At 38.9% G+C, this 12,941-nt stretch overlaps 1 protein-coding gene across 4 annotated transcripts in view; it reads left to right on the forward strand.

Annotated features, from left to right (window-relative positions):
* Positions 1-12,941, forward strand: part of RELN (reelin) — a 285,956-nt gene that overhangs the window by 173,992 nt on the left and 99,023 nt on the right. For all 4 annotated transcript variants that reach the window (XM_068669848.1, XM_068669849.1, XM_068669846.1 and 1 more), the window contains 4 exons: positions 1,536-1,681; positions 6,853-7,004; positions 9,917-10,029; positions 11,690-11,898. In XM_068669848.1, coding sequence (XP_068525949.1) covers positions 1,536-1,681; positions 6,853-7,004; positions 9,917-10,029; positions 11,690-11,898 — 620 coding nt within the window. The remainder of the gene's footprint in view (positions 1-1,535; positions 1,682-6,852; positions 7,005-9,916; positions 10,030-11,689; positions 11,899-12,941) is intronic.

Raw genomic sequence — 12,941 nt, forward strand, 5'->3', positions numbered from 1 at the left:
TAATGCATTATTTCATACTTCAGTCTTACAATCACATAGACAAAGCTGTACTGGGAAGGTTTTTATTTCTTGCCACATCCTTCTTTTTGTTAAAAATTTAATTATTAACTTACTTGGCACTACCAAGTCTTTTTTAAATGCAGATGAGGTGATCATCACACTTTCCCTTGGCGAGTTCTGAAAGGGTTCAGAGACAAGAGCAGACTGCATAGATGATACTGAAAAGGTCAATGCAATTTGGTATTCTTGTATCTCTTTTTCAGATGTCGAAATGTGGCAAGAATGGAGAATTATTCTAATTAGTCACTTTTTATTTCAGCTTTCACTTTAAATGTGGCCAAGATGTCCCAAAGAAGTGTTTGAGCTAATTATTACTTTTATCAGTATTTATTTTAATATGAACAACTCAATAAAGTACTGGGATCTCTGTTTAAAGGCCAGGTTGATCTTTAGCAGCTTCCAAGTATCTCTTTCAGCTACACAATTTTTGGAGACTCTTACCATTTTATCAGATGTACAGGAGGGCAAAAGTCTATCAGAGAAAGACAATCTGTATTGTAACCTATGTACAATATAACCTGTTTAAATGCTCTATATGGTTTTCAACTTGATATGAAAGAACCCAAGTAGGAGGTTGGAAAACTGGTGTTTTCTGCATTGGTATGGGGGTGATCTTGGTGGTTCCACTTCCAGTTCCCAGCCCTGCCACCCCCAGAGCTATCTCTATGCCTGGCCACAGCCATGAGCAACCTTGCTCACCTCCCACCTCATCACCCCAACATGCTCTTCACTGGCAGCTTCTCCCAGGTGGCTGCACCTGGAGCATCCTGGTGGTCAGAGCAGTTTGGGCAGATGTGGGGCTTCATTTCATGCTGCTGAGGTGGTATATGCAGAAATGCAATATGAAAAGCAGACATGTTGTGTTTTGGGGCAGCCTCAGCAGCCTGCAATTGATGTATTACAAGAACAATCTGCCTACCAAGTTATTTGCTATGCTATTTGCATTAAATTATAGCAAATAGCCTTTTCACTCATACACGTCAAGGCTCAAGTTTGTTGTGTGGCAGTGCAGAGTAATTTCACCTGCAAACACCTCCACTGGCAAAAATTCAGGCATGAAGTCTGACATGTGTTTCACAGCATGAAACTCTCATGCTGACAAAACATCCATAGCAATAGTGCTACTAAAGTTATTTGTACACACACTTGTGATTAGTGGTCCAAGGCAGACATAATGGCAATGCTTTAAAACAAAAATAAATACCCAAAGGTATAGTACATATCTTTTCTATGCAAACATAGTTTCTCAATGGTCTGAAGTGCATTTGTAGGGAAGATCAGGACGCAATCACTGTTAGGGGAGGCCAAGAAAGAGAAAAGATGGCAGTCAATTTTTTACTGTCTATTTCATTTCAGGCATTGGTGAGTTATTAGATAATGAGCAGCTTTCTCCAAGCTCTGGAGGTAGGTGGGCAGGATGGCTGCCCTTGTCACCTGATGTAACATCACCTCCTGTGTGCTCCTTTTGTCTACAGCACAGCTGCCAGTCAGATGGAAACTCCATCTACTTCCATGGGACAGAAGGCAGCGAGTTTAATTTTGCCACGACCCGGGACGTGGACCTCTCCACAGAGGATGCACAGGAGCAGTGGGCAGAAGAATTTGAGAGCCAGCCAAAAGGGTGAGTGCCTGGGCAGTGCTGGAAGCATGTGTGCAGTTAGGAAACTGAGTAAACAGAGAATGGCATTTCATCTTTGCAGTTTATTTACGCAAAATTGTAGCTAGAATAAAAAGTGATACTGTAAATAACAGGTGGTTGTAGATGTTGAGAACAAACAAGTCAGGAAAGCTCAGGAGGAACAGTCTTGGCCATTCTGTCACCAACGTTTCTAATGAAGAAAGTTGTGCATGCAGATTATATACCAATTTCAAATAAACTCATGATGTTAATCTGTTTCTTTCATTCTATCACACCTGAGAGCTGCTAACTCATATCTGTAACAAGCAAAGTTCCTTAAGAAACTCATCCTCCCTCTGAATCGCTGCTGTGGGCCACACTTTGGCCCATGCAGGACAGCAGAAGTGGAAGTCATACCACTTTTACCAAAATGAAACTGAGCTTTTCAAAAACAAAAGTGTCCTGGAAGAGCAGCACGACTTTACATTCAATCATTTTATATGCTTCAGTGTATAAATTTTGACAAAAAGAAAATAACCAACCACTTCAATGTGGTCTTAAATCTTTTTTTGTTTTAATTTTTGTTTTTAAGAAAAAGAATTTCATTAGTGTGTGTAACCCCAGGGCAATGAGGAACACACACTGTTAATTTATGGGTCTCTGCTGAATGTTGATTTTAACCTACAAAGAACTTCAGGTCATTAGCAGCTGATTCAGATGCTGCCTATGTTGTACTGAAACTAAAGAGCACCTTTTGAGAAATACATGCTAATGCAGCCTGTGAACACCTGGGTTGTTTGGGGCTTCAGAAAAAATATTTGTCATGAACTCCTACCCAGTTTGAATAACCAACCCACGACATAGTGGGTAGTAAACCCTGTTGTTGCAGTGTCATTTCAGAAATTCCTATTTCACTCAAAAGAAAGAAAATGTGTACATGTGAGTTGTGTGTTAGGTGACCATGTGGGATATGTCTGAGATGTTGTCTCAGTCTCTTTACATCTTGAAAAAGCTGGGTGGGAGGGATACCTGGGGATATCTGCCTCATCTATAGGTCCTGCTCTGCTGGACTAGACACTTAGTTAAACCCCTCATCACCAGTGGTTCTAATCAAGGCACTTCCTTCCTAGATAATTATTAAACCATAAAAAATGACTTACAATAGGAAATTCTCCAGGGAGCAGAAATACTGAAATCAATTATTTATACTATACCCTAGTGATCAAATGAATGGTTTCTCCAAATACTACATTTTCAGTTTCACACAGCATCTCATTCCAGCTGCAGCTACCACTGCTCTAAGCTAGGGGCCAGGCAGATATATTTTGCACTCCTACCCTGCATGTAGTGACAGGAACCCAACACTGCTCTTGGACCCCTGCATGTAAAGTCACTGCCGTGTGGCAGCATACCCTAGCAGGGGGTAACTTTGTTTTCCAAGGCAATAAGTAGCCTTCTCAAGTCATTGTAACTTTTGTCTTTTTTTCTTTTTATTTATTTACTTATTTTAAAATTCCATTTTGTATTTGAAATTTTCTTCTATTTATCAACAGTTGATATAAGAACAGACGTCTAAACTACATGCAGCTGTGAATAAACACTGAATGAATACACTTCCTTAATTCCTTCTTAGATAAATATTTTTGAATGATTTTTTGAACTATGTTTGAGACATTGTTTTACTATGAAGGGCAATAAAGAACAAGTTACAGAGTGCAACCATCCACAGCAAGCTTCAGCAGGAAATAACAATTCTATTCTGTGAAAAATTGTAAGGTTTAGAAGTTTGGTAGTTTGCTGTGGTTGCTTTTTGTTTTGTTTGGTTTGGTTGCTTGTGTATTTATGCACTGGAGAGAAAATAGGCTTTTTAAGGTGTCATTCAAAACTAAAGGAAAATAGGGTAGGGATAAGAGTAGTTTGCTGGGACATAAAATATTCCAGAACCGACTGCCAATAATGGGCTAGAGCAGATGCTGAACATCAGTCTTGGACATCCAGGCTGGGAATCCAGCCTCCCACCTCTTTGATCAAAAACTTCTCCTGGGATCCAAGGACATTTCCTTGAAACTACCACATCTTCACAAAGACTTTTGTTAGAGCTGATCAACATCTGATCAAAATTCCTCAGTAATTTCTATGGCATATCTCATACTCGAGAATTACAAGACTGTATGTTTAGTAACCATAATAACTATAAAATGGAGGAAGATTTATAGTTTTATAGTCCTGCAGTTTAAGCCTCCAGTCTGACCTAATATAGTGTATCCCAACATAGAATTTTCTATTTACAGAATTCACTAGGAAATGAGGGTCCAGATCTTCCCTGGTATGAATAACTTAATTGCTTCGTGGACCATAGGTACAGAAAGCTGTGGGAGTGTGTCTCTGCTCCCTTTTCTCATGCTGGGAGTATAGGAAATACCTGTGCCAAGACAAAAATATGTCACTGGGGTCATCATCTGGGCACAGGGACAGCTGTAGGTAGCTTCAGCTGCCTCACTTTCCCCTTCCACTTTAAGAAATGGTAGTGTTTCAACTCCAGGGAGTGTGTGGTTTCCATTTAATTTAGCCTGCTTGCTGCCTCTGCTATAACCCCCCCATTATGTCTTTGACAGCTCCCAGACATCCCAGAACAGCTGTGTCTGTGGTTACTGCCACAGCACTTGCATGAACAGAGATGTTTTTGGGTGATGGTCATCCAATAAATGACCCGAGTTGTACCAAGGAAAGACCAATTCCCAGCAGTGACAGGGAACAACCACAACCCAGCGTGTCAGTGAGAGTCCTTGGATCTCTGGCTATTTGTCACCATCAGTTTTCAGAATGAGAATTAGGTTCCACATCACACTTTAATTTCAAATATTTCCCCTGTGTTTCTAGCCACTATTTTCTTTGCTGTCAAAATTTTCTGAGAACAGCGCTGCAGAGGAGTGCAGTGGAGATTTTCAATGCTTTATACATGAGAGAACCTGTGAGATGTTCTCAGACTCCCTGTTTTAAAGTCAGCTGGAAGCTGGCAGCTCTCAAAGAACAGGCAAAAGCATCACTCACATGAGAGAGCAAAAGGAAGCTCATGTACGGATCACCACCGCCTTCCTCTGTGCCAAATGCACTCTGAGATGAGGCATCTGAAGGAACTCAACTCTCAGGGCTGAGGAGCTTATTGTTGTTATTGACATTGATCAGTATTTTTTAAATCCCTTACATAAGGCAGTAGGCTACATGTATAGAGGTTGCTGTTGGTACAATGCATCTTCCCACTGGCATTCTGTTACTCTTTAATCACATAAATTAAGGTCTGATCCTAAAAGTGGACAGATCTTCATATCTGAAGATAGGGATGCCTCTGGTGTCTCTGGCAGATGTATTTCAGCTTGGGACATTCTTGTCCAGTAAATCTTGTTTGGGTATATATATCAGCCCATCATTTGTTTTGTAAAGAAGAATCTCAAGACTCATGTGAGGGATAAATGTATCCAAATGTAATATTTAATCAAGAACATCTACAACTTTGTCACGCCATCACCAAGAGACCTTCTCCGTTTATCTTTGCAGACATTGCTTTCATTTATTTTTATTAAAGTGCCAGTTATTTTATGTTGTATAATTTTCTGGTTTTCACTATAATGCTGCATAAAGGGAAAGGATCCCTGGAAACCTCCATGATCTGCATCATTCATGACCTCAAGTTGTTTTGTGGGTCGGGAAAGAGACTGTTTTAATTGAGCTAAATAGAGCATACAAAAGATCGATGGAGCGTTGTGAGATTTTGTCATGTAAGTTAAAGTAGGCACAACTGTTTAATTCGGTATTTGTCTTCATCCCAAGAGACCCATTTTCAAAACTGTGTTTTGATTATATTGCACATTACCTTTAAAATGTCTGCACAGCTGAAGTTCTCCATTCAGAATTAGGGTTAGGTTAAACTCTGCTTCCACAAACATGTTTATATTTGTATCATAAAAACCCTTCAGTGACGCTAATCTTGCTAATTCCTGTATAAATGACTGACAGTTTTAAAGCAGGATTTTCAGACAGGCAAAGTGTTGGTCTGTCACAGCTTAGGTCAACAAGAAAGCCGTCAGCTTTTAAGAAGATCTTAAAAATACATTTTGAAATAGTTTGAATGGTTAAGCTGATAAACAGACTGCTAAATTGTTGTAATTACAATTTTTGAAGCTTTCATACTTCACATTGGTGCTAGAGATTTTTTCTGCTAGAAGTGGGCAGGGGATGGCTTTACCGTCCCTCAAAGATTTCAGATCTTAAATTTTTCTCATTCATCCTGAATCACACTGGCCAGTTAAATGACTGGATTATCAAGATGTAACGATTCTAAGTATTTTCATTGCTTTATCAGGCTTATAAATTTAAAATATTTCATTACGAATTAAAACTTCAACATCAATAATTATGTATCAAACAGAAATAATGTACAAATTTTCCAGTTTCTAATCTTTCAAAATATTTTAATCAAGTTTTAAAGAAACCAAGGGTTTCATGATGAAAACATATTTTCAAGAAAAATATTTAATTGAAAATTTCTGCAACAGCTCTTTTAATTATCACTGAATAAAAAATAAGAGAAAATGTTGTACAGAAAAACTGAGAAAGTTCATATCATCACATACTAGAAACACAGTGGTATTTTCTTCATACTCTATTCATGTGTTTGTTAAAAACTGTTACCCTAAATGCTCAAAAAGATGAAAATAGAGCATTTTCAGCTAGTATGTACATATCTAATGACTGCATAGCAAATATGGGAGACGTGCCTTTTCAAGTCTGATTAATCTATAAACCTTTTATTACACAACATGAAACAGAAGGCAGTTGTATTTTAAACATTTTCGTGACAGAAAAATAATGAATAATACAACACTAAATATTTGGTAATAGAAGCCAAAGCTTCATTTTTTTAAGTATTTGTACTTTTCTACCAATTTATTTATTTTTAAAAGGTACATTACTTTTATTTTAGGCTGAATTTAGAAACTAATATTGAATATATAAGTAAATTTGTAGGAATCACATTTGAAAAATCATTTTATTGTACTCTGTGACAGTAGAAGCAGCTATTTTTGCATGTAAAAATTAACTCTTAGAACATGTTTTGTGTGAGTTGCTCAGTAACATGCTGCTGCACATTCTCTTGCCACTGTTGACTTCTCCAGGTGGGACGTATTTGGCGCTGTCATTGGTACCGAGTGTGGGACGCTGGAGTCTGGCTCAGCTATGGTATTTCTCAGAGATGGAGAAAGAAAAATATGCACTCCATATATTGACACTACAGGTTATGGAAACTTAAGATTTTATTTCAGTATGGGTAAGTATGTACTCTTAATAGAATAAAATGGGGGGCATGTGAGATTTAAATTGCACAATATGCATAACAAGTATTTTAAAAACTCTTTGCAGCTGGTTAGCTTTGATTCATGACTGTGATACCCACAAAGATGTAAGACAGACAAATCTTGGTCAGACTGGAAGTCTGCCCTTCTAGACACCTGCACAGGTGTGAAACCATAGTGGGCTCACAAATAGCCCTCCCAAAAATATTCTCACAGCTGTCACTAACTTGCAGGTGAAAACCTTTCTTAGCCTGACAGGACACTCTAAGTTTAGTAGCCCATGGTGGACTTTGCTTCCATGGGTTTACCCAGCTATTTTTGGCTCGTATAAACATTTAGCTCCAGATTAGAACTGTTTAATATAGAAGTTACATGAAGGTGCCTCTGTAAAAGGTCTGTGTCACATCTACTGAGATGTAGTCAGTAGAGTTGCTGGAAACATTCATTCAGTTCACCATGAGACATGCTCGACCAGCTGAGCAATTCTCTGGACCCTCTTGACTGCATAGGTTGGATGTCCTTTGATATAAAGGAAGCTTAAGCACCTGCTGCACACATAGTTGTGGGTTGACCCTATGTCAGTCCTCAGGCAGGATTCATCACACAAATACAGGCTGTTGGTGGTGGTGTCCAAGAGTAGCTGCATAGTGCTGGCAGATATAATACAGGACTTGTGGGAGAATCACAGCCTGCTGGAGTAGCAGGTGGGTCTGGCAAGACCCTCCACAGTGCCTAATGTGGTCCTTAGCAGTACTGTTTCAACTGAACCTGTCTGTTGTGTCCACAAGATCCTGCAGCAAACCCCTAGTTTAACAATTCTTCCCATGAAGAATGATGTTCTAGTCTTGTACCTTCTAATTTCACTCAATTCCCCTTACTGCTTATATCCTCCCTCACTCTTGTCTATGTAGACCCTGGTGTTAATCCATCCGTGTCAACAGAGTTGCACCTGAGGATGAGGTGAGAGTAGCACAGAAGTGGGACAGGCTCACATGGCTGAACACAGCATATTTTCTGCTCAAAAGTTCTAAGTTCATCACTATATTCATAAACATTTTTTTTCTTCTAATGTATTAACCCAGGGTGAGATTCATCTCTAGTATACAAAAACTGCCATTGAGCATTGGAGCCTTGGAGAAGGCATCCCTTGTGGGAAGAACTGATGTGCTGATAGCATCATCTGTGGACCTTCCCTATTGGAACAAAGTACAACCTCAGTGGTTTACTGGGGTGAAGAAAGAAGCCTGTCCTATCCCTGCCCCTCCCCACTGCTTTTGTCAGTGCAACTGCATTAGTTCAGTGTTGTAACAAGTCAAAACTCCTATGGACACTGTGGCTATCATTCAGTACCTTACAGTGTTTTTCCACAACTTTTATTTTGCACATAAAGGAAATTGCATTATGTTATTCTCTCAACACCATGTTTAGAGGAGGTGAAAATTTTTGTATAAAGGTAGAGAATAATAGAATAATAAAGGAGGAAGCAGAGACTAAACTTGTGACCTCCACAAGCAAACTTCTGAATCAACAAAAGAAAACACCCTGTATTTAATGAGTGGAAGGCTTCGTGTTGTCGTCCTAAATTGTCATACATCTCCTCTGTGTTACATGAATTACCAACAAAGCACAGGAAAAAGAGGATGCTTTTTTTCCAGTTCTTCCAAGCATTGCAACACCTGCAAGAGAAACAGGAAAGAAATTTGCTCAACCTTCTGAACTTAGGGGAGAAGTTGTCGGCACATGCAGGCACAGAGGATAGTGGGATATCATTTGAAAATGTGTTCCATGTGGTTTTGTAGATTAAGTAAATTACAGTTTAAATATTCAGGCAAGCAGAGAATTTGAATGGACACATGGATGTTCCTTATTGCAGTATAATACACATAAGAAATGCACATCTTTTCTAGCTTTCTAGACTGTTTTGCCTATTCCATTCCAGCAGTTGGCCATCTGTAGTGAAAAAAACAGAGAAAGTGTTTCATATATGTAACCTTCCTACTTTACAGATAGTTCAAAAACCTTCCTCATCCTGTTTTTTTTTTGCGGCTTTTTTTTTTTTTTTAATACCTGCACTAAATCCAGTGTACAGGGAAACAACAGGTTTCCTGTTTCAGTTACAGATATTTTGTTTTAAAAACTTTTTTTTCAGAACACCAAACTAGCGTGATGATGTCCATCCTCTAACGATAATGTAGTACTTAATGCTCAATCTTGCCAATACACCCTCTCTTCCAGAGAAGGTTATTAAGTGTTTTGTGTTCTACCAATATGATGATATCTTAAATCTTGCCTCATTCCTAAGAGATGGCAAAATTTTGTTTGATATGGTAGATTCCATTCATCCTTTTTAGGATATGGGGTAGACAATAGAAGAAGAGGCACAACAAATAAGACACACAGCAGTCTTCCTCCCCTCCTGATAAGACACATTCTCAGCTGCCAAACTATCAGCTGAGAGGTACTTGAGGTCCTCATATGTGTGGCTGCACAGAGTGTGAATACTAGATACCAGGTTACTGATCTAGTCCTAACAGACAAGAACTCAAAAAGCAGAGCTTTTCCATGTAACCAGGATTAAAAACATCCAGATAGAAGTATTGCTTTGGGCACAGCATTTTCTGTTTAAATTGTTTCGATAAGCTGATTAAGAGAGTTACTTGAGGTTTTCATTATTGTCAACCCCTTGATCTCTAGCATGGTGTATGTATCTGATCAAATAGTTCTTATACAGTATGTCCTTGGGGCTTGTGTTCTTTTGTTTCATATCTTAAGTTAAATAACATCTGGTTGTAATTATTTTTGTAATTATGGCTGTGTAATATCTCACTGTACATTAAAAACAGCTTCAATGATATTTTTTTTTCTCTCTCAAACGTGTGTTGTACAGGGGGAACTTGTGATTCTGGAGAATCCCATGAAAATGATGTCATGCTTTATGCCAAGATTGAAGGCAGGAGGGAACACATAGCTCTCGATACCCTGACCTATGCTGCTTACAAGGTAAATTGTCTTAAACAAAGTAGGTGGGTGGGATGGATAGACAAACGTGACCTTCCCAAGTACATAAATCATAGACAGCTCTTGCAGTGAAAGGGTGCTTTTGCAGCACAGCTCTGTGGTTACTGCTGACAACTCCACCCCTGAGCAGTATAGTGGCATTGACTTGGACAACAGGCAAATTGGCAACGGGCCCACACTCAGCCATCAGCTGAAAACTTTTGGTGATTACATGTTCTCACAAATAATTACCCTCCTCTCTATTCAAGCTCCTGCCAGCCACAGTGCGGTATTCAGGAGTTTCCTTCTGAGAGTGTTAGGTCAGTGGCTGGGAGGAGAGTGACTAAGAAATGCCTGGATGTCTTTTCCTGGATATCTTTTCCAGGAAATTACATATTTTATACATTTTCTTTTCATTTTAATACAGCTGTTTGCCCTTTAGAGGGTCTGTAGGAGTACAGGCATGAACCCAGCAACAGAAAGCTGTTGCTGGCCACATTCACAAGCAGCTTCCCTTCTGCTGTTATTGCTGCCTCCTTCACACCATATTCACCTCCCCACCACCGCTCTCAGACTGGGCAGTAAAGACTTGAGCTCACTGTCTGGTTCCTTCCTGTCTAGGGCAAGGAGAAACAAAGGCCATGTCTACTCTGAATAATTCAGCTCTGAGGGACCCTTAGTGTGCTGCTATAAAAAAAGACAGATAACAGAAATCAATATACAAAAATGCATGGGATATGTACACAGGTGCATATGTTGCAGATTCAACTTGAGTATGTTTTATGCACTGTGTAGGAAACTTGGTGGTAAAGATGCACCTGATTTCAACCAGAGGTCTGTGTGCATTTTCTTTCTAATTCTAGCATTCAGAAAATAAATGTTTATAGTTACATTAGGGTTTGGCCTGAATTCGGTTGAATCACTTGCATTGTTTCATTGTACGTCGTTTCCCTCCTCTCCTGGTTCTGTGTGAAACACAGGGTAGAACTTTTTCAAAACTAAGGAAACTGTAATTGTAAAATAATAAAAAATTAAATGGGGAATTCAGGGAGCAACAGGATCTGAAATTATACTGAATTCATTGTGGAGCTTTTTTTAAAATGAGCAGTTTTCAAGTCGACATCCTCTTTTGACATAATACGGTTCCAATTACGTAGCTTTTGGACAAAGGCTAGAGTTCATAAAGTAGTGTTTTCATTTATTTCAACAACATAACATCCTCCCTACTAGCCTGTGAACTCATACTCTTACTCACTTCTCACATATTCAGACTCAACCTGAAGTTATACTGCATTTCTTTGTAGGATGAAAGACTGCAGGGTGAGATTCATCTTCCAACTGAGCACTGATAAAACAAACATATTTTTCAGAACACAGAAGATACAGTGTCTTTTCTACAGTGTCTTTACAACCAAACAAACTGATCCCACTAAGGTGATAAGCAGGACTGGTACCCGGAGTACTAATAGCTAGGCATATAGTACAAAATAACTCTTATTTGGGGTCTTCTGTGGAAAAAGGGGGCTAAGACAAAAGTTAACAAGCAATGAGCATGTTTTGTTCAGCACAGTTGAAGCTGCTTTCTTAATTTAAAAAATAATTTCCATGTAACCTTTTTTAATATTACTTGTTTTATTTAAGCCTGATTTAATTTCTTTTAAAGGTTCCATCCTTGGTTTCTGTTGTCATTAGTCCGGACCTGCAGACTCCTGCAACCAAGTTTTGCCTGAAACAAAAGAGTCACCAAGGCCACAACAGGAATGTCTGGGCTGTGGATTACTTCCACGTCCTTCCAGTGCTCCCTTCCACGGTGACTCACATGATCCAATTTTCCATCAATTTGGGTTGTGGAACTTATCAGCCCGGTAACAGGTACAACAGGCAAAATTTCTCTTTCAATTATCAGTTTCCCAGAACATTTTGGTTCATAGCATCTATATACTTTCCTTAGTCCATTCTGAAATATGCTTATGATTTCAAACTATTTGCTTCAGTTTCTAATGGCAATGAGATTTATCTGTAAATATAAGGGATAATGATAGGTATAAGGGGGAAGGCGTTAAAGAAAGTGGCAGAAAAATTCCCTCATGACCTCTCAGAGATTATTCATGCCACAAGCATGTAATTCTTGTAAAACTGGTGACAAATAGCCCTCATCTTGAACATCATCAGTGTGAGGACCTCACTGCCTACAGAATGACCACAGAATTCTTTGGTGGCTTCACTTCATTGGGACATTCTATGTGATTTTTTTTCCCCACAAAGTTAAGGGGGAGGGAAAGAGGAAGAAGGAAGTAATTTGCTGCTCTGTATTTTATATTCCTTCACAGTCCCTTTATCTCTCTGTACATGTGAGACTTTATCCTAATATTTGTTGAGGTTTAAGTTACTTCATTTTTTTTTTCCAGAGTGAGAGCCAAGAGTTTAAAGTAGGTGACTGCAACTGCTTTCATATTCATAGCCCATGGCATCTTTTTCCATCTGAAAGAGCTGCACTGTTTCTGACAGTCCTAGCAGCCATGAAGGGCAGCAGAATTTAAGGAGCAGCAAAAGTCAAGGCATCACACATATTTGATAGGAAGGGAAGACAACATTCTACACAGAATGTGAAAATTTTGCACGTCAACAGTCCTGGCTTGTAAACATGCTTTATGAAGTATCCGTCTTAAACATTTTGTTACCTAATGGGGATTAGTATGTATTTTGAAAAATTAATATTCTTCATTCACATAAACTATTTCTGAAGTGTTCTTCAAAACAAAAGAAGCACTAGGTCTCCATAAACATTATTTGTATTTCCCAAATACAGCAGCATTTCCCTCCTCCTGGTCTACAGCATTATTCATGATGCCTTCAATGCTGCAAACATGAGAGACTTGTTCAGCATATATTCAGTAAATTTGACCCTCCAAGGT

Source organism: Anas acuta, chromosome 1, assembly GCF_963932015.1.
Source record: "Anas acuta chromosome 1, bAnaAcu1.1, whole genome shotgun sequence".
Classification (NCBI taxonomy): Eukaryota; Metazoa; Chordata; class Aves; order Anseriformes; family Anatidae; genus Anas; species Anas acuta.